The sequence below is a fragment of the Antedon mediterranea genome, chromosome 2 (assembly GCF_964355755.1).
Source record: "Antedon mediterranea chromosome 2, ecAntMedi1.1, whole genome shotgun sequence".
Taxonomy (NCBI): Eukaryota; Metazoa; Echinodermata; class Crinoidea; order Comatulida; family Antedonidae; genus Antedon; species Antedon mediterranea.
In genome coordinates, this window is record NC_092671.1 from 37,002,654 (window position 1) to 37,028,548 (window position 25,895).

General features: G+C 33.1%; 2 protein-coding genes and 1 long non-coding RNA gene across 3 annotated transcripts in view; 1 reads left to right on the forward strand and 2 right to left on the reverse strand.

Moving 5' to 3' along the window:
• Window positions 1-22,116, forward strand: part of LOC140040957 (C3 and PZP-like alpha-2-macroglobulin domain-containing protein 8) — a 37,142-nt gene extending 15,026 nt beyond the window's left edge. The window contains exons 11-40 of the mRNA XM_072087262.1: window positions 208-378; window positions 719-853; window positions 1,381-1,525; window positions 1,841-2,010; window positions 2,169-2,318; window positions 5,003-5,137; window positions 5,515-5,581; window positions 6,061-6,181; window positions 6,597-6,828; window positions 7,760-7,913; window positions 8,060-8,160; window positions 8,516-8,567; window positions 9,029-9,232; window positions 9,909-10,000; window positions 10,462-10,597; window positions 10,920-11,186; window positions 11,566-11,804; window positions 12,372-12,612; window positions 12,849-13,069; window positions 13,556-13,717; window positions 14,711-14,773; window positions 15,019-15,291; window positions 15,417-15,597; window positions 15,873-15,992; window positions 16,452-16,655; window positions 16,843-16,914; window positions 17,124-17,255; window positions 17,548-19,607; window positions 19,840-19,998; window positions 20,658-22,116. Coding sequence (XP_071943363.1) covers window positions 208-378; window positions 719-853; window positions 1,381-1,525; window positions 1,841-2,010; window positions 2,169-2,318; window positions 5,003-5,137; window positions 5,515-5,581; window positions 6,061-6,181; window positions 6,597-6,828; window positions 7,760-7,913; window positions 8,060-8,160; window positions 8,516-8,567; window positions 9,029-9,232; window positions 9,909-10,000; window positions 10,462-10,597; window positions 10,920-11,186; window positions 11,566-11,804; window positions 12,372-12,612; window positions 12,849-13,069; window positions 13,556-13,717; window positions 14,711-14,773; window positions 15,019-15,291; window positions 15,417-15,597; window positions 15,873-15,992; window positions 16,452-16,655; window positions 16,843-16,914; window positions 17,124-17,255; window positions 17,548-19,607; window positions 19,840-19,998; window positions 20,658-20,927 — 6,729 coding nt within the window. The 3' untranslated portion in view covers window positions 20,928-22,116. The remainder of the gene's footprint in view (window positions 1-207; window positions 379-718; window positions 854-1,380; window positions 1,526-1,840; window positions 2,011-2,168; window positions 2,319-5,002; window positions 5,138-5,514; window positions 5,582-6,060; window positions 6,182-6,596; window positions 6,829-7,759; window positions 7,914-8,059; window positions 8,161-8,515; window positions 8,568-9,028; window positions 9,233-9,908; window positions 10,001-10,461; window positions 10,598-10,919; window positions 11,187-11,565; window positions 11,805-12,371; window positions 12,613-12,848; window positions 13,070-13,555; window positions 13,718-14,710; window positions 14,774-15,018; window positions 15,292-15,416; window positions 15,598-15,872; window positions 15,993-16,451; window positions 16,656-16,842; window positions 16,915-17,123; window positions 17,256-17,547; window positions 19,608-19,839; window positions 19,999-20,657) is intronic.
• LOC140040960 (uncharacterized) lies at window positions 14,462-15,108 on the reverse strand. Its single transcript, XR_011842791.1, has 3 exons — window positions 15,041-15,108; window positions 14,636-14,767; window positions 14,462-14,507 (listed from the first exon to the last, which is right to left on the reverse strand). It is a non-coding gene; the product is annotated as an uncharacterized lncRNA (long non-coding RNA).
• Window positions 22,117-22,828: 712 nt separating the features above from the next.
• On the reverse strand, window positions 22,829-25,306 carry LOC140041166 (uncharacterized). Its single transcript, XM_072087590.1, has one exon. The coding sequence runs from the start codon at window positions 25,304-25,306 to the stop codon at window positions 23,405-23,407; it is 1,902 nt and encodes a 633-aa protein (XP_071943691.1). The 3' UTR covers window positions 22,829-23,404.
• Window positions 25,307-25,895: the final 589 nt, after the last annotated feature.

The following is a 25,895-nucleotide window of genomic DNA, read 5'->3' on the forward strand; positions in this document are numbered from 1 at the left end:
TATAGACACTGTACCTTTATCATAACAAATTTGTAAACCCTATTTTAATCCAAATGCCAACTCGATGTCAATGGCTACCAGATGTCTCTATGAAGTTGGTTACTTGAACCATTACTAAATATACTGTACATGTTTATTCAACATTCCATTCAATAAGGTTGATTCAATTGAAATAACATAGAATTTTTACTATGCTTACTTATACAGATTTTAGTTACCTACCCAGATGGATCACCAGCAGATGGCGTCACTATCAGAGTCAAGACAGCAGCAGTCCAGGAGGAGGCAGCTTTTAATGAGGAATTTGTTTCAAGGAATGGCGCTGTCTCGTTTCAAATCCCAGTAATTGAGATTTCAACACAAATGCTTTGGCTTGAGGTGAGTAAGCTTTCAAAATAGTGATATTATAAGCATATAAATAATTTTGCTCAATATTTTATTTATTTTATTGTTTATTGTTTTTATATTTCTTTTTATGTATTACACATTGTCGGGGCCCTCATAAGGCAAGCCTTTGCTTCAAGTGCGGGGCCCCAGTTATTATTGTTCTAAAAATGCATTTTTCACATCCATAGATGTAGATGCAGGTCACTTCTAAATGTCACCTTTTCAATAATTCTTGTTGTTCTTTTAGCGCTATGAGACATCAGTAAATAGCGCTTTATAAAAGTTTATTATTATTAATTATTATTATTTACTATATAATTTATAATTACAGGCTTTAGTGACGGCCATTGATGGTAAACCAGTAAAAGAATTCACTTACTCTTCAGAATACCTAACAATTTACAGTTGGTTCTCGCCATCAAAGAGCCATCTTCTGCTAAGCAATCTCAATGAAGGGGAGGTTGAGGTAAGAAATGCATTTTTGCCCTGTAGCTTGGTGGTGATCAGCTATACTGTAGTTCAATAATCTTGCCTCAATTCTGCACTTCTCTAGTTTTCTGTCTACACACTACTACTACTACTACTTTCTATACACTATCAAACTAGTTTGACAAAAAAAGGGTGATGTACACAAAGATCATCATGTCCATATATGGGCACATCACATTTTTTTTGTCACATAAAGTTTGAAAGTGTAGACAGAGCTGTATGAGATACTGTATATGAGATAATGCACATGAGATACTGCACATGAGATACTTCACATAAGATACTACATATGAGATACTGCACATGAGATACCGTACATGAGATGCGGCACGTGAGATACTGCACGTGAGGTACTGCACATGTGATACTGCACGTGTGATACTGTACATGAGATACTGCACATGAGATGTAAATATTATGACCTTTAATATCTGTATCTTTGTGTACCATCAAACCAGTATCCAATTTAAAGACTTGTAGAATGAATTGTTTTATTTCCATTAGGTTGGCAGCATGGCAAGAATTGGACTCATGTCAACGATGCCATGTAACTTTACTTTAAATTACGATATCATTTCAAGAGGGCGCATAGTTACCTCCAACAGTCGCATGATTACTGAGCAACGGTCGGAAGAATTCACCTCACAAGGTCAGTAACTTCACAACTCCCATTGAAGTGCAAGATTTATTTGTTAATCTCTGTCTACACTATCAAACTAGTTTGACAAAAAAGTGTGATGTGCCCAAATATGGTAGTGATATGCCCAGATATGGTTATATGACATCATCATGTCCATATATGAGCACATCAATTTTTAATTAACGTTATTATATACCTATAACAATGTATTATTGTAGTACTCGGTATACTATGCTATCCTATTTTTTTAATGTGTTTTATGAATGTTTCATTATTTTTCTTAAAATAATAAGTAGGATATATGTACATACATTTTTGTTACAGATACTTTGAACACAACAATGTTAAATGTTGGATGCCACGTAACTTTTGATGTTGAAGTGACCCACGCTATGGCTCCTGGATTCCAGGTCGTTGGTTATATGGTCAAGCAGGACCGAGAGGGTGTGACCGACACAGTGACCATTCCAGTTGCACACAATCTGCAGAATAAAGTACATTTTTTTTTCTTAAAAATAAATTCTAAAGAATGAATTAACTTAATTCAAAAAATAATCTTCATAAAAAACTATGTAGCTTTTCTTATGTAAAAAATATGACTTTCTTATCTGAATTATAAAGTTTTATGAAAGTCTTATATTTGTTTCCCTAGGTAACTGTGACATCATCAGTAAATGAGACTTATCCTGGTAGGAAAGTTGACATTACCATCAACTCCACACCTGGATCATGTGTGTGTATTTTGTCAGTGGACAGAAGTGTACATTTAATGAAGCCAAATTACCATCTAACCATTGACAAGGTATATATGTACAAAGATAGGCATAGTATAATGAGTTCTTAAGCTTGGTTCGCACTAGAGACGCAGGTATGTGTACAAAGATAGGCATAGTATGATGAGTTCTTAAGCTTGGTTCCCACTAGAGACGCAGGTATGTGTACAAAGATAGGCATAGTATAATGAGTTCTTAAGCTTGGTTCGCACTAGAGACGCAGGTATTACAAAGATAGGCATAGTATAATGAATTCTTAAAGCTTGGTTCCCACTAGAGACGCAGGTATATTTACAAAGATAGGCATAGTATAATGAGTTCTTAAGCTTGGTTCCCACTTGAGACGCAGGTATATGTACAAAGATAGGCATAGTATAATGAGTTCTTAAGCTTGGTTCCCACTTGAGACGCAGGTATTACAAAGATAGGCATAGTATAATGAGTTCTTAAAGCTTGGTTCCCACTAGAGACGCAGGTATATTTACAAAGATAGGCATAGTATAATGAGTTCTTAAGCTTGGTTCCCACTTGAGACGCAGGTATATGTACAAAGATAGGCATAGTATAATGAGTTCTTAAGCTTGGTTCCCACTAGAGACGCAGGTATATGTACAAAGATAGGCATAGTATAATGAGTTCTTAAGCTTGGTTCCCACTAGAGACGCAGGTATATTTACAAAGATAGGCATAGTATAATGAGTTCTTAAGCTTGGTTCCCACTTGAGACGCAGGTATATGTACAAAGATAGGCATAGTATAATGAGTTCTTAAGCTTGGTTCCCACTAGAGACGCAGGTATATGTACAAAGATAGGCATAGTATAATGAGTTCTTAAGCTTGGTTCGCACTAGAGACGCAGGTATATGTACAAAGATAGGCATAGTATGATGAGTTCTTAAGCTTGGTTCGCACTAGAGACGCAACGCAAGGACGTAGACGCAATGCAAGAAAGTTGATCAATCACAAGCGATTGCTTGAATAGTCCATCGCTTGTGATTGGTCAAATCACTTGCGTTATGCTCTGAGTCTCTAGTGCGTACCATGCTTTATCACTATCTCAATTTCTATTCCTATTATAAATGCATGCTTAAAACTTTCGATTTGCGATGATTTATGTTCCATAGGTCGTTTTACATTTGTTCTTTACTCTCCCGAAACAAAAGCTCTCTAATGTCATTGCTAGTGAGTTGTCGTGCATGTAAATGTCAAGTCATGCTTCTAATAGAAATGGTTCTATTTAGCTTCACCATGGCCGCACTAATCCAATTTACCCATACTTCCTGATGCACATTGATAAAGTTACATGAATGAAAATGTTTATTTTTTGAAGGAAATTTGCAATTGCCATAGTGGTCGTTTGTAAACTACTATTATATATTTCATACAATATGGAACATATTTAAAGTTTAAATATAATTTTATAATTTAAAATTTTTTATAATATAGATTGATAGATTTTAATGTCTTAAAGATAAAAAAATAATTTTTTTAAATGTTTTTGTTGAATATGCCATTTTAATGTCACATAATAGTTTGACCAAAAATTGGATCGAAAAAAAAATTATTTACCTGAAAAAACTGTAATTTAGAGCAAAAAAATTGGTTCAATTTATACAATTTATTTTGTTTTTGTTTTTTTTCTAATTAATTCTGTTAAAACTACAAAAATGGCATAATCAAAGTCTGATTTTAATAATCTTCCTTGTTCGTGTTTTTGGTTGACAATACATCTTTAAAAGAAAAGGACTTTTTAGTTACTGAATTTATAAATTGAACATTTTAATTTCAAAAACATGTTTTTACCAAACTTTGTTCACTGCTAAGTTTCTAGGAATCATAAATGGGTTAATTGGTTTGACAGAAGGTATCAGCTTATCACATAATAAGTGACACAGCATATTGTATAATACCAGATTGACGAGCTGTAAAAATAGCATTTGACTAACTTTCCCCATTGTATGAACTATTGGTTGTTGAACTTTTAATTCATAAAAGGTGTTTTTCTAATTTAAATATAAAGTAATATTGCAATATCATTCTTTCATTTATTTATTACCCATAAATAACAACAAATCAAATAACACAATGTCTCTTTATTCATCTCATAAACAAAAACAAAACACAAAACAAACAAGGAGTGAAAAATATTTTTAAAGATAGGGGGACCTCCAGGAAACCCCAAATCCCTGTACTATATAGTACAGGGAAATTTTCGAAAAATCGCCATTTTTTCGACCCTTTTATTTTATGATATAAATAGTTACTATAGCATAATAAACATGCGCAGAGTCGAATATTAGGTTCTGCGCATGTCAAAAGGGGCTTGTGATAGGAGGCCCAGTACAATCTACTACTGTAGTTACATTGATTAAGATACTGTAAAAAGAACAATAAATAGACCATAAAAGGATTAACAGATACCAGATGAGGTTCAAAACAGAAGCAGAAAGGTTACTGTACATATAATTAGTTACAGGCTAACCATATTTCATAGCTGTACTTTTCGCTTTGTGATAAAAATGCATTGTAATTGTATTGTAGTAATAGCATACAGAAGTCTCAAAACAATTATGATTCATATAATAAATTGTACGTAGCGATTATCTTTTTTTTTTCAAAATTATTTCACTCAGATTTTTTTTTCTTTACCAATTTATATTACTGTAATAATATGTGTCTGTTGCTAATTATGTACATCTTTTTTTTTTTTCAGGTTTTTAATGAGATGGAAAGTTATTCATCTCATGATGAATATTCATATGAGAATGTTTGGTTTAGTGAGGGTAAAAGAAAAAAGAGATCTTTATGGAATTATATTGGAGGAAGAGACGCAGGACTTGCATTCACTGTGAGTGGGTCACACTTTATTTGGTTACCAGATTAGACCGATGTCACACTTATTAGTTAAAGGCCAACTCAGACAGCGTCGTACGACAAGGCGCGTCGGGAGCAAATAAAACATGTTTAATGTTCTCCCGACGACCTTAAAACTAAGCCTGGCTACTGTATAATATCTCTGGATTATATCTCCAATTGCATCCAAGTTTCAATTTGTGTTAATTGTCAATTTTCATCTTAATTTTTCTGTATTTGAAAATTTAAAGAATAAATGTTTAGTTGAATTGAATTGAATTTCATACATTGTGAATCATTGTTGTTGTATAATTAATGTTGCTTGTTGTTTTAAAGTTTAATGTTTGTTTTCCTTTATGTTTTGACATTCAGGAAGCTGGTCTGAAGGTAATGACAGATGTTGTGTTGCTGAGGTTTCATCAAAATGGTGCTATAGATGGTAATAATTATAATAATATACAGGTGAAACTGTGAAGGGGAGGGGTGAACCTTAAAGGTGTATTATGTAAATAGGGATTTCACTTATAAAAAGACAAAAGAAATTGTAACCATTGTTTGACAGAATTTAAGTATTTCTTGCTTTAGAGTACATTTTTTCCAGGTAAATAATTTATTTTTTTGTTCAATCCAGTTTTTGGTCAAAGTAAATTTGGTTATTTGAAATTAAAATGGCATTCAACAAAAACATTTAAAACATTTTTTTTTTTTATTATTAGGAACAATATATCTTAAAAGATCATTAATATTATAATATACAGTCAAAAGGCCCAAAACGTCACCTCTTTGTAAAAATCATTTTGGAACCCCAGGAACCTAAAACAAAATTATGGTTTTTAACAGTGTTACAAAACAAAAACAATAACAACAGAGTATTTTTGTAATAGTATATATTTTTGTCCTTTTTTTTGTGTAAATTAGAAAGAGTTGAAGTGGTCACAACACTAAACAAAAAGAAAGAGGAGTCTCGACTTCCAAAGCGGGAAACACAAAAAAGATCATACTTCCCAGACACTTGGATTTGGCATTGTTTTAACATGAGGTAAACTTACAATTAATACTAATAATAATTTTTGTGGAAGCTATTTTTTTATTTTAAATACCATCATGGATAAATTGATGGATAAAAAGGGGTAAAATTTAAAAAAAATGTTTTTAGAATGTTTTTAAAGTCTTAAGCTCTGCCTACACTATCAAACTTTATGTGACAAAAAACTTTGTGATGTGCCCACTACCATATTTGGGCATATCCCTACCATATTTGGGCATATTCCTACCATACTTGGGCAGATTATCACACTTTTTTTGTCAAACTAGTTTGATAGTGTAGACAGAGCTTAATCGAAGTACTATCCATTGTATGCTTCATGGAGAAAGAAAGTTGGGAGAATTTTGTATTTTTTTCTCTTGATAACATGTTTGCATGCTTGGAACTTTCATCCTTTTTAAAACTTTAGTTCAACAAGGAAACAAGAAACATTTAGTGTCCACATTCCAGACACAATCACAACATGGGTGACAGATGTAGTGTCAATGTCGAAGCATACAGGTCTGGGCATAGCAAGACAGTCAACTATTAAGACGTATAAACCGTTCTTTGTTGAATTTGCTCTGCCTTACTCGGTGATAAGAGGAGAAAAGGTGAAAATACCTATCACAGTGTATAACTACTTGGATACGTGTGTACAGGTAGGTAGCATTGTATTATGCTTAATATTAAATTGTTTAATTTTCTTGTATAAAGATTTATTTTAACTGTTTGTATTGTATGGAGTGAGTGCAGAATCTGTTTGGGCTATAGCCTATTCACACTCCTGGTCATTTTTCATTGGTGACCGAATAAATATTAATATTATCTACTATATGGGCGGTTGGGTTGGAATTTTGGAAGGGACATCAAAGCTGTAAAAGAAATTTCATAATACTGTAATCAGGGAGGAATAAATAATTATTTTTATACCTCTCTGTTGTAATGTCATCAGGAGAGACAATTGTTCCATATTTATATTTAAGTATATTTTTTGAACTATAGTTATAAAAATAAAGAAATTCTGTTTTCTTTTACATTCTTGGCATTTACAGACATTTTTAAATCTCCAATTTGATATATAATCTTGTTTTATTTAGGATTTCCAGTTAAGTTGAGAAATTTTTTTTTTTACTAATTTGATTCATAATTTAATGACCGGCTGTTAAATAAGTTCTTTTAGGGAGAATTTTAGGAAAATTGTGGTTTTAAACTAAGTTGTTTGGAGTTAAAATATTAAAGGTCGTTAGGGGAATAAAGTTTAGTTGGCAAAAATCCAATATAAAAATATTGTATACATTTATTGTATAATATTATGTTTATAAATCTAGGTGTCAAATTTGAAGATATTGAAAATATGAGAGAGATTGTTGTGTATATGACGGTTTTGTCTGTACTGTATTATAAAGCTCTGTCTACACTATCAAACTAGTTTGACAAAAAAACGTGTTATGTACCCAAATATGGTACTGTAGTTATGTTTCTAAATATTGTAGTGATATGACATCATCATGTCTATATTTGGGCACATCACATTTTTTTTCACATAAAGTTTAATAAATTTCTCTTCCAACAAAAAAAAAACCTTTTTAGGCATCAGTGACTTTGCACCTGTCAGATGGTATTCATTTCGTGGACCATCCTGGAAAACGTCATGAAATTTTAAAATATTGTATGGAACCAAATGAACTGAAAACGGTTGAACATTTGTTGACCTTTGACCAGCTAGGGACAGGAAAAATACAGGGTATGCATGTTATTGTGTTTTTTTTTTTACAAATGTCAACAATTGTACAGAAATAAATAGCAATGTTGATACTCCTCCCCCCCCCCCCCCCCCTTCCCACTACATAGATTTGATAACAATTTAACATTTGATGACATTTCTTGCAGCTAAAGTTGTGGCAACAAGGTCAATGTTATGCTGTGGTGATACTTCTGCAACTGAAACACCTCTAGCCATTGACAGACTGTCAAAGCAGATAGAAGTAGAGGTAGAACCTTCTTAACATTGCATTTTTTGATGTTCCTTATACCAAGGCAATCTAAAAACCGGATGCTGAGCTCCGGAGATCAAAGGGTTTATCTGTGGCTGCGACACGATTAGTCAACAGAAACCACGTTCCACAGAGAATATGAATAGTACTAACAGTACTGTTGGTATTTGTTGCAGCCAGACATAAGATAAAAGGACTGTTACAAGTTCCTATCTTGACAAGGCGAGCTCAGTGTCCTGTTGTTAGATTAGATTATATAGATTTAGATACTCTTTAAAAAAAGTTCTAGCAAAATGTGTGACGTATTTATTTTACTTTATGTAATATTTATTTCATGTTTTTATATTGACAGGCAGAAGGAATACTTCGCTATTATACACACAGTGTATTCTTCTGTCCTAACGGTAAAGTCACTTATTGATATCTTTTGAATCATTTCTTCATTATTTATACTATAGAGAAATACATTTTTTTTGTATACAGCAATTTAGATATTATTTTCTCATATAGCTTTTGAATAAAGACATGTCATAACCATTATTAGTTAGTTAATTGTTCAAATTTATTTTTTTAAATGTTTTTCAATTCACAACCAACATAGATAAAAAAAACCTCCATTAACAGGCTGAGAAAAATTTCTTTACAATTTTAGATCTAAAAATGATAAACTATTACTAAAGCTGTTTATTATTTAAAAATTTTAGTATCATAAATATTCCAAGCATTAAGATTTTGAGCAAATCTCTGAAATAAACCTCTTTGTAACGTCTACTCGCCCAAAAGGGCTATAAGGTATTTAAACAAAAAAAATTTTTAAATCTTAAATGATTAAATGTATTATTTTAAAATGTATTATTTATTTCAGAGCGCATCACAATTTCAACTCCTAACACATATGATTACAAGTATGTGAAAAAGCCCTCCAATCTGCAAGTGTTTTCATTTGCATGCAAAGCAGAGAACGACGCACACATCGCATTAGCTGTCGACCCAACTGGCATGGATCTTTATGAGATTGTTCTTGGAGGATGGCAGAATACAAAGTCGTGGATCACAGCCTCTAAACAAGGTAATCATTGTTGGATTATTGTCACTCAAGTTCAACACCTCTTTACAATCAAGTATTCTTAGTGTATGATTTGATTTCAATTTATTTGGAAAATCATCATAAAAAATACATATAAATTACTGACATTACAAAAAAAACATTTATAAAAGATTTTCCAGGATAGCCCAAAAAGCTTATTCAGATTCAGATTTATTTGGTCCTTGCGGAAATTCTTGACAGGCACAAGCGCACACATAGAAATACAATGACTTACAAAATATATAAGTAAAAGTAAAGATAAACAAGTGAAGAGTTGTAAGAAAGACACACTATACAAAATAAACTACAAGGTGGTTCAACAGTATTTGTCATTGAAAGCATGGATGGAAAAAGGGATGTGAATGAATTTAGATATCTGTTATTTCAACATAGTAGCTTATTAGCTTATTTCCAATGAGATCCTGTATGTGTGAAAGTGAAAGTGCGACAAGATAAATAAATTGATGTTACTATCATATTAAGGAAATAAAGAATTTTGCTAAAAAAAAAAATTTCAAATCAACCTTAATTTTCCATCATAAAACCTTACAAATTAAGATGAAGGACATATAAAAAAATGCGAAGCCTAAAAATGTTTTACCGTTACCTAGACAATCACAACACAATCATACAACAAACGTTTTTTTGTATTTATTAGGAGAACATCTAGTAACAGTTTCAACTCCTGGAATTGTATCCTGGGATGAATTTAGAGCGTTCTGGATCACCTTTGAGAATGGTCTCATTGTGGTAAGATACTTGTTATTGTTAAAGATATTTTGTCCCCCAAATACATGAAAAATGAAGATTAATAAATTCAGACTTTATATAGGACATTTTTAATGAAATTATTCACTTCTTTCAAAAAAAAAACCAAAAAAAAAATTATTATTTCACTTATAAAAAGTCAAAAGAAACAGTTAATTTTAACCAAAAACCAAAAAGTATTTTTTGCTTTAAATTACATTTTTTTCAGGTAACTAATTTTTTTTTTCAATCAAGTTTTTGGTCAAAGTGAATAACTATTATGTGACATTAAAGTGGCATATTCAACAAAAAATGTGAAAACAAAAATGTTTAGGGGGATAATATATCTAACTATAGTAACATTTGAGCCTTTATTGATTTGGTAGAATATGAACTATTTAATGATGACAATATAGAGTAATGTCCACATTTTTTATTAAATACTTTAATTGTTTAATTTTTAGGTTGGCCATGGTGAAATCCCAAGTAATACCTCTACTATCATGAGTTGGCAGTTGGAATCTGAAATCAATGTAGATTATTTAGGATTTTCAACAGGATGGGGATCAATGGGGGAGTTTAGAATTTGGAGAAAAGAGGGTAAGTAGACATTGTAATGTTTATTTGTAGTATAACTCTGTCTTCACTATCAAACTTTGTGACAAACAAAATGTGATGTGCATATATACAGACATGATGATGTCATATCACTATTTGGGCATATCACTACCATATTTGGGCACATCACAGTTTTTTTGTCAAACTAGTTTGTGTAGACAGAGCTTAATATGCATAGAGAATGTTAGTTGAGATCCTTTTTTTATTTCATTTTATTCGTTCGTCTCAAAACAATAAACAAAACAATAAAATACACCAACGTAATAAATAACACATTTTTTTAATGAATGAACTTGTACTTTAGATTCTCAGAATCGTTTCTTGGAAGTGTTCAACTTGGGTTTACCGTTAAACTACATTCCTGGATCAGAGTATGCAGTGGCGTCCATGGTGGGAGACGTCATGGGTCCCACACTGACAAACTTACACAACCTAATCAGATTACCGTTTGGATGTGGCGAACAGAACATGATTCATTTTGCACCGAATGTGTATGTGATGGGTTACTTGGAACGTACGCATCAGCTCCATGAAGGAACACAGAAAGAATTGGTCACGTTTCTTGTACAAGGTGAGTGATAACAATCATTTTATTTTCTTTAAGCTCTGTCTACAATATCAAACTAGTTTGCCAAAAAGAGTGATGTGATGTGCCCAAATAGGGTAGTGATATTCTTAAATATTGTAGTGATATGATATCATCATGTCCATATTTGTCCATTTTTTTGTTTGGTAATGTAGACAAGGCTTTAAAACTAATTTTTGTTATTAATGTGTTTTGTATGATCTAATCAATTTATAAGTACTTAATGTTTGTATTTTTAGACATTTTATCATCATCTGAGGTGTCAATTGAATTTAGATGCAAAAAATAATTTATGATCATTCAAATGTACTGTAATTTTGTTTTAAACTATTGATTGTTCATTGGTGTCAATTTAATTTGTTAGGCTATCAAAGACAGCTGACCTACAAGCACAATGATGGGTCATTCAGTGCCTTTGGTCAACGAGATTCCTCTGGAAGTATGTGGCTTACGGCATTCGTCCTCAAGTCCTTTGCTCAATCACGACCGTTCATCTTTATTGACTCAAAGTTGTTGGATGGCAGCAAACGCTGGATCATAGGCCAGCAGCTTCCTGATGGGTCATTTCCTCCTGTTGGAAGAGTTCTTAACAAAGACATTCAAGTAAGTAACCTACGTGGAGTAAGTGAACTTAGTTGAGTAAGTGACCTAAGTTGAGTAAGTGACTTAATTCAGTTGAGTAAAGTGAGTAAAGTGACCAAAGTTGAGTAAGTGACCTAAGTTGAGTAAGTGACAAGTGGGGTAAGTGACCTTAGTGGAGTAAGTGACCTAATTTGAGTAAGTGACCTAAGTTGAGTAAGTGACCTCAGTTGAGTAAGTGACAAGTGGGGTAAGTGACCTTAGTGGAGTAAGTGACCTAATTTGAGTAAGTGACCTAAGTTGAGTAAGTGACCTCAGTTGAGTAAGTGGCCTGGTTGATCATACTGTTAAATTAATTTAAGTAAGAATAATTTTTACAAAATAGCATAGCTACAGATATTAAAAGTCTCTTAGAAATGACTTTAAATCAATTTTGATTGCTCTTGTAACTTGCACAGATTCATTGCGAACATTTTAGTAGAGATACTGTACCTCTGCACTGCACTGATAGAAGTAGAACCAACAACCACTGATGATACAGATTTAAATAAATGTTGAATATTAATTAATTAATATGAATATTCATTACAGGGTGGAGTTAAAGGAAAAGTGTCTCTGACAGCATATGTAGTGATTGCATTACTGGAAGCTGGAGTTGAGTCTGTGAAAGAACTTGCATCGATTGATAATGGAAAGAAATTCCTTGAAGATAACATACAGAATATAGATGACCCATACACTGCTGCCCTTACAGCTTATGCATTGGTTAAACTTGACAGTCAGGAGTCAAACAGAGCTGTGAGAATATTAAGAAATATGGCCATTACACAAAGTAAGGATTTTTTTTTTTAAAGTCAATATAGTATTGCTAAATCAATTTTTCAGTCCTCACTAAACTTTAAATATCCCTACAAACTAGAGCAATATTTAAATCATTTCATTTGGAAAAGGAAATGTTCATGTGTTAGCGTTATTTATACAATGTATAAATAACTTTATAAATAATTTAACTTTCTATGGATCAGAGATTCCGAAATAAAATGAATGAATGAAAACACTTTTTTTTAGATGGATACACATCTTGGCGTCTAAACGGCAATCCAGTTGAGACTGTGGCGAGGTTTGGTGGATTTGAAGACCTGAAGCAGACTATCAACTCAGCAGAAGTGGAAATGACAGCGTATGGTTTACTGACGTACACGGCATTAGGCGATATTGCATCATCATTACCAATTGTAAAATGGCTTTCACAGCAGAGGAACACACTTGGGGGCTTTACATCAACACAGGTATAAAAATCTATATATATTAGGAGTATCAGTGGTTAGATCTCAATGGAGATACAAATAAAATGATCAAAAAGCTAAATCAAAATGGTATAGTAAAAACAGCCAGAAAGCTTTTGTAAAACACTAGCAAGTGATTGGCCGAGCAGTTAAGACAGTGGAACCGTAATTACGTGGCCATAACATTGGCAAGGTTAGTCGAGGCTCACTCGCTCCATTGTTCTGGTGGTAGAACAAGTCTTCTCGGATAAGGACTATAAACCGTAGGTCCAGTGTACACATCTAGCTCATTTTAAAGAGATCAGTACACTTTTGAGACGAGTAGGGAGTTACCCCGGTGTATTAGTACATAACAGTCACTGATCATAAACGGGTCCTCTGGGAGACCAATCTTTGACTGAAGAGGTTGCCAAGTATAAATACATATTATTTCAATTATATTTCATCATCAGGGCTAATTCTAAAATGTTTCTACTTATCTTCATATAGGATACTTGTATAGCTCTGCAGGCTTTGTCCGAATATGCTTCCTTGGCATATGTTGGCGGTGTTAACTTGACCATTGCCCTGGCCACTGGTAGCTTAGATCAGAGCTTTGAACAGACCTTTGAACTTAACAATGATAACAGCAAAGTATTACAGCGAGTTTCGGTAAGTGAATTATAATATATCATTATTGTTTTGTTTGTTATACATACCATACATACATACCATAGCCAACTGTTTCAATGTTAAGCTCTATCTACACTATCAAACTGTATGTGACAAAAAAATGTGCCCATATATGGACATGATGATGTTATATCACTACTATATTTGGGCATATCACTACCATTTTTGTCACATAAAGTGTGATAGTGTAGACAGAGCTTTATATAGTTTATTTACTTTATATACATTGAATTGAATTGAATGGACCAGAGTTTGTTCTCTCAGTATACTTTTTATTATGAAATGTTTGTATGGTCGAATTGATCTTAATATTCATGATTTTGTTGATTTTAATACAAGTTATTCCGAATCAGTTATTTTTAAACACAAATATGCCAGAACCAATTCTTTTAAATATTCATTGTACACTAATTTTCCCCGTGTATGGCAAGAGATTCCTAATTATATTAGAGAACATTCTTTATTTAGTTTTAACACATTTGTGACAGCTCTCCGGTCTTATGTCAGGCAACTTTAAACTTTTTATTTTTTTTTATCTTTAAACAATCATTTTTATTTGTACATAATATTTATATTTATAAATTTTTTAGATTCAATTTTAACGATTGTTCAATTTGATGCCTCGCAATTTTTAAATTTTTATATCTTTGTATTTTTATTGTTTACTTATATGTCCAAGTGCAGTATATGGAGAGCCATCTCGATAGTGCTTTGCACTCATGGCAATTCTCAGGGTGCTGCACCGCTGTCTTGTCATGTATTTTTGTGCCTGAAAATTGAATAAAATAAAATAAATAAATAAAATAAATGTGAATTTAGCAACTTTAACCCATGTATAAAATGCTACACATTTAAAATGATATACAAAAAAATACAATACAGAACTAGACTGCTTACTTGGACTTGAATATCAATTATCACTTCTTGCTAATCGAACGAAAATTTCCCCTGACACTTGTTTTATTTTTCCAGATTCCCCAGATTCCAATTGTGATGTTTGTGAAAGCTGAAGGAGAAGGCTGTGGCTTGCTACAGGTAAGAACAAAAATGTGATAAAAAGCCGCTTGTAATCTTTGTTTTTTGCATTACATTGACAGATCCAGGATTTTGAAATAGGCTGGCATAAGGAAACCTAAATGTTGTGCTGCAACAGCCTATGCCATAATTTGTAATTCATCCTATTTTCCTACCACTGTATTCCGACACTTTTTCTTCCATTTTCCAATATGTAATTATCTTTGAAGTCTATTATATTAAAATTATATTACATTTACACATAGATCGATGTCAAATATAACATACCTGATCCATCCACCAAACAAGCTTTCAAACTCAGTGTTAAAATGAGAGATGCAAAGAAGACTGCAAATTCCATTCGTAGGAGGCGCTCTACTGATGGCCAGGAGGAGTTGCAACAAAACTCTTCTGAAGAACAAGACATGGTATTGATCCAGGCTTGTGCACGCTGGCTGCACCCAGGCTCATCCAACATGGCTGTGTTAGAAGTGTCACTCCATACCGGTCTTACTGCAGATTTAGACAGTCTTGATCAGGTAATATTGCTTTTAGATTTCCAAAGACTTTGTCTAAAAATCTTGAAGAGGGCATTCCATGTTAGTAAGCGTATTTTTATTTATGCATAATGAAGACGATAAATGAATATGTATGTTTTGTTTAGTTGATTTATGATCGTTCAACTGGTGTAAAACGTTTTGAGGTTGACGGCCGAAAGGTGTTGTTCTATTTCAATGAGATTCCTAGTCAATGCCAGACGTGTATTAACTTCACCGCGTACAGAGATTATGTTGTTGGAAATCTCAAATCTGTGCCAGCAAGAATTTATGACTACTATGAGCCAAGTAAGTCAAATTACATTATCATATTGTTTTTTCCAATTCAATTCAATTCAATAAAAAAGAATGTATCTGTTATTGCATTTGTATTTTGCAATGTAGACTGGGTTACCTCGTATTATGTTGTCTTGCTTTTGTACTCTTTTCATAGAAAACCAGGCTCACCAACCCTTTTCAAGCACCTACCAAGCACACCATTCTAGATCTCTCTGCATTTATCAATTATGCCACACATGTATATACATATCCCACTCACAGTGATGACTGTATTATTTTCTCAGGTTTTGAAGCTACCCAATTTTACAACGTAAGCAGAAGTAGTTTTATTGCAAGAGACCCATGTGATGGGGATGAATGTAATAAGCTACCAGACGATACACCAGACATGGCACAAGAACAAGGTAAATGTGTGTTACAATGTAGCTTGGTCTGATATCAGAATTGTTCCTGGCAGTGCTCTACTACTTAAACCTCCACATAAATCAAATTAGGTTTAGTATTGTTCTTCCTGTATTGTTGATGGTATTCATATCTAACCATTATGAAACTAAGAGTATCAAAGATCGTTTCTCTGCCTCTGAAAGGAGACTTCTTTATGAAAAGTCCAGATATGATAAATTTGTTTAGATATGCCAATTTCATATGTGCTACGTTTGAACTTCAGTATGTCAATCGCTGTTGCCCAGTTCTGTTTACACTATCAAAATTTATTTGACAACAAAATGTGATGTGCCCATATATGGACATGATGATGGCCATCACTACCATATTTGGGTATATCACTACCATATTTAGGCACATCAAACTTCTTTTGTCAAACTATAAGTTTGATAGTGTAGACTAACTAAACTTTTTACTAGTTCTAGACAATGATTGCAATACATTATCCAATGATTGTGATGATAATGATGTGGATGTGTGCGGTTGTGACCGTACATGCATTAGCACTGGAACTCAGATCTGTGGTAGTGACAACAACTGGTATAATAGTGTCTGCCAAATGGAGGTTGCAGCTTGCAAGTCATCGTATTCTGTCTATGCAGTTCCTCCTACTTCCTGCCCAGGTACTCTTAACTTTATTTTCCAAGTTGTCTGTAATTTTTTATAGTGGGTTCAGAGTTCAAATCAAGTTTAGTTCTTAATTTGTATTTAACCCTATTGAATTTCCATTGAAATAAGCATGAAAATAGTTAACATTTTAACGTATGAGCCATAGTGGCTTTAGAGCTAGTTATTATTGACATTTTTTAGAGCAACTTGTAATTCCGACTCCAGAACAACCGATAATCTCAACCAGTCGACCAGTGGATGTCAATTTTGCAGGTTAGAAATAGTTTGGCTCACTTTCTCTCTTACAAATAGTATCTTATCCAGTTTTAAATTAGATTAATATCAGCAGTCTTGTGCACTGTATTTCTAGTTTATACAATACCAAATGAAAATATTAGCAGTTAATAATGAAAACTTAAAATATTCCATTTCCATTTTCCAAACTTGGTTAAAGCATCATGTTTTTTATTCTCAATGTGAAGAATACGGTAGCTCTGGAGACATAGGAGCAGTGTACCAACCTGAGATGGTAGACTATAGCAGCAGGTTAGGTTCTATGTATGAACTGATTTCCTCCAAATTACAACCTAATGCTGATATCGTTGAAGATGCAGGTGAGAAAGCTTTGGTATGGTTACTTGGTACCTTACTTAATTTAAGATCCATGGATTGCATTAGTTACCCTACTCTCCCCATTTTAATAACTGGCCCGTTGCCATTGCTGAATTTTGAATAACCATCTGTTCTGGAAATCTTTTTAAATCTGCCAGAGATAGGCTGAGCATAGTGAAACTTATGGTGCTGAGTTGTACATTCTATAAAAAGCTTCTTTGAATTTTCTTTTTTTGGTATCAAGAATGTAAGTGTAATTTTATTTATTGATAATAGAATGATATTAATTTATAGTAAACGTTGATGGAGATATTGATTATGAAGAAGACCTGATTGACTTGACAGAAGAAACATTATCTGGAGAGAAAGTTGGAAATGATTATTTTGACTTGGCAGAAGAAAAATTACCAATAGAGGAAGTTGAAAAAGAGTTGATTGACTTAACAGAAGGAATATTACCCAGAGAAGAAGTTGAAAAAGATTATTTTGACTTAGCAGATGAAAAATTACCTGAAGAACTAGAAAAAGAGGAAATTGACTTAACAGAAGGAACTTTACCAGGAGAGGAAGTTGAAAAAGAGGAGATTGGCTTAACAGAAGAAACATTACCTGAAGAAGAACTAGAAAAAGAGGAAATTGGCTTAACAGAAGGACCTTTACAAGGAGAGGAAGTTGAAAAAGAAGTTGAAAATGATTATTTTGACTTAACAGAAGGAACATTACCTGAAAAAGAACTAGAAAAACAGGAAATTGACTTAACAGAAGGAACTTTACCAGCAGAGGAAGTTGAAAAAGAGGAGATTAGCTTAACAGAAGAAACATTACTTGAAGAAGAACTAGAAAAAGAGGAAATTGACTTAACAGAAGGAACATTACCAGGAGAGGAAGTTGAAGACGATTATTTTGACTTAGCAGATGAAAAATTACCCAAAGAAAAACTAGAAAAAGAGGAAATTGACTTAACAGAAGGAACATTACCAGGAGAGGAAGTTGAAAAAGAGGAGGTTGGTTTAACAGAAGGAGCATTACTTGAAAAAGAACTAGAAAAAAAGGAAATTGACTTAACAGAAGGAACATTAACAGAAGAGGAAGTTAAAAAAGAGGAGGATGTCTTAACAAAAGGAACATTACTAAGAAAAGAAGTTGAAAATGATTACTTTCACTTAGCAGAGGAAAAAGTACCTAGAGAGGAAGTTGAAAAAGAGATTGGCTTACCAGAAGGAACATTACCCAAAGAAGAACTTGAAAAACAGGAGATTGAATTTACTGAAGAAAAAGTACCTAGAGAGGAAGTTGAACAAGATTATTTTTACTTAGCAGAAGAAAAAGACAAATTACCCAGAGAGGAAGTTGAAAAAGACTATTTTGACTTAGCAGAAGAAAAATTACCTAGAGTGGAAGTTGAAAAAGAGGAGGTTGGTTTAACAAATGGATCGTTACCTGAAGAAGAACTTGAAAAAGACGAAACTGAACTAAAAGAAGTGATTTTAACTAGAGAGGAAGTTGAACAAGATTATTTTGACTTAGCAGATGAAAAATTACCTAGATATGAAGTTGAAAAAGAAGAGGTTGACTTAACAGAAGGAATATTAGTGGAAGAAGAACTAGAAAAAGAGGAGATTGAATTAACAGAAGGAACTTCACCTGAAGAACTTGAAAAGGAGCAAATTGAATTAAGAGAAGAAACATTACCTGAAGGAGAACTTGAAAAAGAGGAAATTAGAAATGATTATTTTTACTTAGCAGAAGGAAAATTACCAGGAGAAGAAGTTGAGAAAGAGGAGGTTGGCTTAACAAATGGAACATTATCTAAAGAAGAGCTTAAAAAAGAGGAGGTTGGCTTAACAGAAGCATTGCTCGAGGAAGAGGAAGTATCAACTGTCCTTGTTGAGCTCCAAACCGATGTTAGCGATATCCTTCTACAATCTTCAAACTATATGTCCTATCTGGCTGAATCCTTCTATACAGTTGACATTGATCAGCAAGACCCTTTTCCTGAAATGGTTACCCCTCATAAAGATCCAAGTCATGAAATTGACCAAACTCAAGCGCAAGAACCCACTCCCAAACTTGACCCCACCCATGAGGAAGAACTTGTCCATAAAATACTATCCTTTCAACAGCAGGAACCTACTGAAAAGAACTCCACCCATCAACAACAGAACTCTACCCAAGTTGTTGGAAATCAGCAAGAACCAGTATCTGAAGTTGTTGCAACCCATGTGCAGGAATCGCTTAATAAACTAGATACCACTCGCCAACCAGCAGTAACAGACGGTTCTACCCAAGAACCGACAGTTATTGTTGAGCAGACAACTGAGATTGTAGAGGTTGAGGAAGAGAAGGATACAAAGGTACTGGAATAGAAATACATAGAAAGTAATAAAAAGAATTAAAACATTTAAGATATAAAGTTACACTAATCAGTTTTTTAAATTAATACATTGTTGAGTCAATTATATATATATATACGATATAAAAATATATACAGTACATAGAAATCAATAAAAAGTTAAAAACATTATAATAAAAAAGTTAGTTAAAAGTATTTAAAACAATTTCTACATTTTAATAATAATTCTTCAGTTGCTAGAATTAGTGGAGTCATCAACCGTTACGCCGATGGTGCCATCGACAGACCACTTCCCAACTGATAGTGCTTCCACAGAAGAAATTGTTAAAAAACCAACACAAATATCCTTACAGAAGGAAGAAATTGTTGGTGAAACAGAGGTCGAATATAAGGTAATCACATCATCATTTTTAAAACTTTAGTTTTACATTTTAGACTCTGCCTCCCTAAATGTATTTTAAAAAAAAATCTCTTCTCTTATTATTAGCCTGTCATGTTTTGACCTTTACCTGTCTTTTCTATACTGTATCTTTATTTTAAGGCTCGCCCAACACAAGATGTTTATCTTCATCTGTCCGGGCATCTGCCTTTGACCTATTATTATATATATATGCATTGTATTTTTATTTTTATTTTTTGTCAGAGTTTGTAAATAAATGTTATGAAATGAAACGAATACTGGTAGTTAGGTTGATGTTTTATTTAATAATACTAGTATTATATTATGTAACACCATAATTGAGAAAAGTTCTAATAAGATTATTGGTAATATATTAGTAGTAGTAATTTGTAGTATGTTTAAAGTTGTTTTTTATCACCTCTAATTCCGAAAATTACGATACAAAAGAATGATAAAACTTTAGGTTAAGTTGAGCACAATTGTACACTTTCAAAATCTTAGATCCACCAGTCGTTTCCCTTTTGTAATAGAATTGAGATTTGTAATTGAGATTTAATAGAAAAAATAAGATGTATTATTCATTCATTAATTTTAATCAAACTGTTACAACTGTTTTGAATTATAATTTACTTGTTTATTATTTCATTTTAGATATCAAATGTCAGTAACTCGACATTAGTAGAACATGCAGATGTGATCTTTGACAAAATAGTGCACTATCTTGACAGGCCTGCTTCTGATGATCCATCAAGATCAGCTGATACAACCGCAGAAAAAGAAAACAACACAAAAGAACAACTCGAACAACATCACAAAGATAAAAAACATCACAAAGTGAATGTCAGTCCAAGAAGCAATCCGTCAGAGCAGACAAGTCTTCTTCAATTAGGTAAAGTTAATCACGAATTAAGGGGAGAATAATTAATCATATTTATATAATTTTATTGTATAGAATTGCTGTCAACAATGTAAATGTTATTCTTTGTTTTTCGTTTACATTTTATAAGAACAATGATAAAATAGGGAAATTATGTGAGATTATACCATCTCGTATTATAATAATATAGTAATATTGTATTATATACTGAGGATTACCTCAATGATCTATATATAGTTAGACCAATACGTAATGTGTGTGAAGTGACACAAAAAATTTTGAAGAAGAAAATGTGATACTGTATTTGAATCGTGTTTTTTTTTGTTAATCTTAAAATGTACACAGTAATCAGTCACTGCCATTTTAGTTACGCCTATAGCATTGCTTTTATCCTTAGGCAAGACACTTTACTTACATTTGCCTCTCTCCACCCAGGTGTATAAATGGGTACCTTTGCGATTACTAGCTGCATTATGGGAGTTTGTTCCATACATGTTTGATCCAAAAAAATGACCGGGGTAATAATGTGCAGCGCATTGAGAGCTTGATTATGCGCTATATAAGAATGAATTATTATTGTACAGTAAAATTACTATGAATACATGTTTGATATTCATGATACATTTGACGCTTAAAACTTTCACTTTCTCTGAAAATGTTTATAAATGGCCGCTGATGTCAGTCGTCAATTTTTCGGAATAGTCTACACAGACTCAATTGTGCCCGCGATGTGTCACTGATTAATTATGATGATCGCATGATATGACGTAGATACGATTACGTCAAGGAAACTAGTACTGACGTCATAAATTGACCATCATTACTTTGAACCAATCAGAAGAGAGAATACCACGACATCTATTCCGAAAAGTCATATATTGTAGTAAAGAATATCGAAATTAATGTAAATATAGCGTAAGTGTATTGGACAAAAAAGTCGTACATTTTTGCCCTCTTTAAAATTTAAATGTATTATTGTTGCAACATTAATACTAATATTCGCGCTCTATACGTAGTTTGTAAGAATTATTTTAAAATAAAGTTCGTAAATGTTTGCTCTCTTTTATAGTTAACTATTGTAGCCACGTAAATACTACAGTATATAATCGCTGTACACGTTTCTATATATCTATATCTGCTGTAACAATGATACACATTCTAATATACACAACGGTTTTTAATGGTTTTTTAACATTCTAATATATACAATCTCCCTCATATTTAATGGTTTTTTAAATCAACTTTTGTCAAAATATCATATCAAAAAAAACATGCGGTTACCCAGCAAACAATGTTTATTTTGTGACCAATTTCTTTTTTCTTTTATTTACATAAAATATAACAACAGTCTATTGCGAAGCACAAAAATGATAACTGAGTCTAAATTTAGCCCAGTGACAAAATAAAAGTGATTATAACATTACATTTGTACACAAATTGAACGCTGTTGTGTTGAGTATAGTTATACATACAAGTATATTACAGTATCTTACACACTGGAGAATGGTTTATTTTGTATACACGTGTACAATATTATTTGATTACCTACAGTGGCCTTAAAAATGTTTGATTCGTGTGTGTATATGCTGTTATTTTTGTATCATTTTTTTTTTGTGTTATAACGTGGTGTTTTACGCGCTGTCTACACTTATATCAAACTTTATTTGACAAAAAAAATGTGACGTTCCCATATATGGACATGATGACGTCATATCACTACCATATTTGGGTACATCACACTTTTTTGTCAAACTAGTTTAATAGTGTAGATAGAGCTTAAGGGTCGCTTCGTCTTTCGAAACAATTACACTAGAGGTTTTTATTAAACCGCATTAAATGTACATAACAATAGGTACTATATTCTTTTCTATAACACTGTAAAACGTTTTTCTTAGCTTAAGTCCGAGACATAATTATTACCAATATATGTCTCTGTTTCAGTGAAGTTTTATGTGCTATATAAACTTTTGACATTATAATCTTTATCATTGTCTCACGGTGTTTTCTTCAACAATACAATGCAACAATTGAAACTTTGGTTTTCGAAACAAGTGACGCATTACTCAAGTGTCAATATAATCCCGGTGAACATTTCCGTTTTAAGAACAGGTCGAGCATACATACCCTACACAGAAACTCACTCGCATACATCAACTCGGTAATTACTTATAATGAAAACTATCCTATTTTTTACCTTCGTCGTATACAGTTTCGAATTAATTTACAATTAACAGATTATCACCTTTGATTGTATTTCTCACTGGACTTTGTCCTATACATGGTATTTCGCTTTTACGAGCTTTGTATAACGAAAGTCGAAAACAGGTGTATGTTACAAATTATAGTCTTATCATTATAATCTACCATATTAATTATTTAACATGTTCTTGTATATTATAAATGATTACGTTAATTACGAATTATTATCGACGATGAAATTTAAACCATTTAAATATTTAATAGTCACCGATTTAATGAATATCTAAATCAACGTTACGTCATTCGGGATTAAATTGCGTCATCAGATATTATCAATTGCGTCACTTGGTTGTGCAAGTTTTGCATATTGCGTTTTCATCGATATATCGGAGTGTATTTCAGAAGAACAGTTTTGGTTAATTTCCAGATCTGCATACTTCAATCCCTCGGCGTTTAATTTCCGCGGATCAACGACAGCAACAGGCGACTGTATTAAAACCTCTTCGTATTTATTTTTTCCTACGTAATTTTGTGACGGTGACGCCGCTACGTTTGTTAGTTCCGCGTATTCGTTATTCTTTCTTTGTTCACATGACGTCGGTGGTGAGTTGCCATTAGTTGGTGACCTTGTAACATCCTCCAGGGATAAATGAAAGTCGCGTTTTATCGGCATGGCGTATTCGGGAGGTGGGTTTTTGGGGGTTCCTTTCATAGGTTTCGCGTATTTTGGGATCGATTGTTTATTAAATGAGGCCGGTAATGTGGCGCAGGATTTTTTGGAAATTTCGGTAGGGGAGTGCTTAGACGTCGGCAGTATTGGAGAATGCTTCGGGGAAGGGGGTTGTGACCGTGTAGGGCTTGCTGCTGGAGTAACCAGTGGACTTCTGTTGATAAGCTCTTGTGTTTTTTCATCTTTCATTTTATCAGTTTCTGATACAAGGTTACCATTATTCATTTTAGTAACTTCAATCTTGGCATAAGGCGCGTAATTCATTCCAACTAATTCGTCATCGTCAACGCTATCGGAGATGTTATACGATTTTCGCTTCCGTCTACACACAATAATAAGAGCTACCATTGAGAGTAAAACGATAAAAAGTCCAGCAACACATACGGCCAAAATTAGAACATTGTTTTGGAAGAAATCTATTGCCGTATGTTTAACTCTGGGTTTTGCCGGTATAAACGGTAGCTCGGTGGCTCCAGGGGCAATAGTAGTTACTAAATCGGCATCTTTTTGAGTTATCCTAAGCCCAATTTTATCTTCTACTATTAAAATAGCTTGCTCGCTGGCAACCTTATCTCCATTTGCTCCTCTGGCTACGCACATTATTTTAGACGCATTGTCGGCTAATGTAGGTCCCCGTATCGTTAGCGACACCGTTTCCGAGTCCGATAAAAATCGTTTTGTGAGAATCAAATTCGGTGATGCCATCCATTCGTACGTCGGATTTTCTAAGCCGTGTGAACTACAGTTAAATTTTATCTCGCCATCTTCCACAACTCTTCCTATTTTTGGCGTAATACGAACAATAGCCAGTAACGGTGTCAATGAACACGTTTTTGGAGTTTGTAAAGCTTGGCTGTTTAAAATACATGTGAAGGTAACTCCTCTGTGGATCTCCGTTAATTTGATCCTTATAAAGGTATTATGACCGTTAACTTCTGATTGTATGTTAAGCCTGGTGTTATCTGCGTTGAGTTGAAGTGTTGGCGTTGGGTTCCCGCCTTCAGATGAACATTCGAATTCGACGTCTCCAGTTGGAAGTGCGTTTATAAGACATACTGGAGAGCTCGGAGTCGGCGCTGTCAACACAACCAGCTCCACTGGATGTCCAACGTTGGTGTAGTACGACTTCTGCAATGGTTCATCTTGGTACGCGTACATACAGGAAAACAGTCCAGCGTCAATCAATCTAACATTTTCTATTTTCAAATCGAATCGGTGATTCGATGATCTTATTATAGAATATCGATGTTTGAATTCTGTTTGTTGTGCGCGTATCACCTGTAAGTTTGTACTTAAGAAAACGTTACGACTATCGGAAAACCAGGCGATATCGTAACTTTCCCGTACTTGTTGGCTGACGTGGCAATGGAATATTGCCGTTCCACCCTCAACTACTGCTAAACTTTCAGGTTTTTCTGTTGTCAAAAAGTTCGAAAAAACTGGACTTACAAATGTAAATAATGTACACGAGATAAATATTCTGGAAATGCTCATTTTCGTGACGTCAATTCCGAAACTGTTTGTATTTTTTGTCAATTCTGTGAGAATAGAATAAAATAAATTACGATGTCATAATATTTGTTTTTTAAATAAAATTTGTTTAGATTAAATAAGTGAAATAAATTAATGCGGACGAATTTTAAAAATAAAACCCCATTTTTTTAGATTAAATAAAATAATGACAGTTAACAACCATATATTTTCACACTACAGACTGCTTCATGAAGGTAATGAAATCAGTCTTCAATCATCAGGTTAAACTTTTTTTTTAAATTTTGTTTACACATCGCAATCTACAGAAGCGTTAATAATAATATAATGATGAAATATTTATAACAAAAATATCCATAAAAAAGTTCTCACGGTACTAACAACAAACAAATATTTAAACAAGAATATATAACCTACCTGTCACAACAGAACGGCTTTGGAAAATGTTATTTCAATAATAATGTTTCGTCTAATTGAACACAAAATGCCAGGTAGCTTTCCTGACCACATCAACTTGTCTATCTGTCTGTCTCTTAAAGTATACTTAATATTTCGCGTGACTGCTTCGACACAAGCAACAATAGACAAGAAA

Excerpts from the sequence above, each read along its gene's own strand:
- LOC140041166 (XM_072087590.1), bottom strand. The coding sequence starts at position 25,306 with ATGAGCATTTCCAGAATATTTATCTCGTGTACATTATTTACATTTGTA.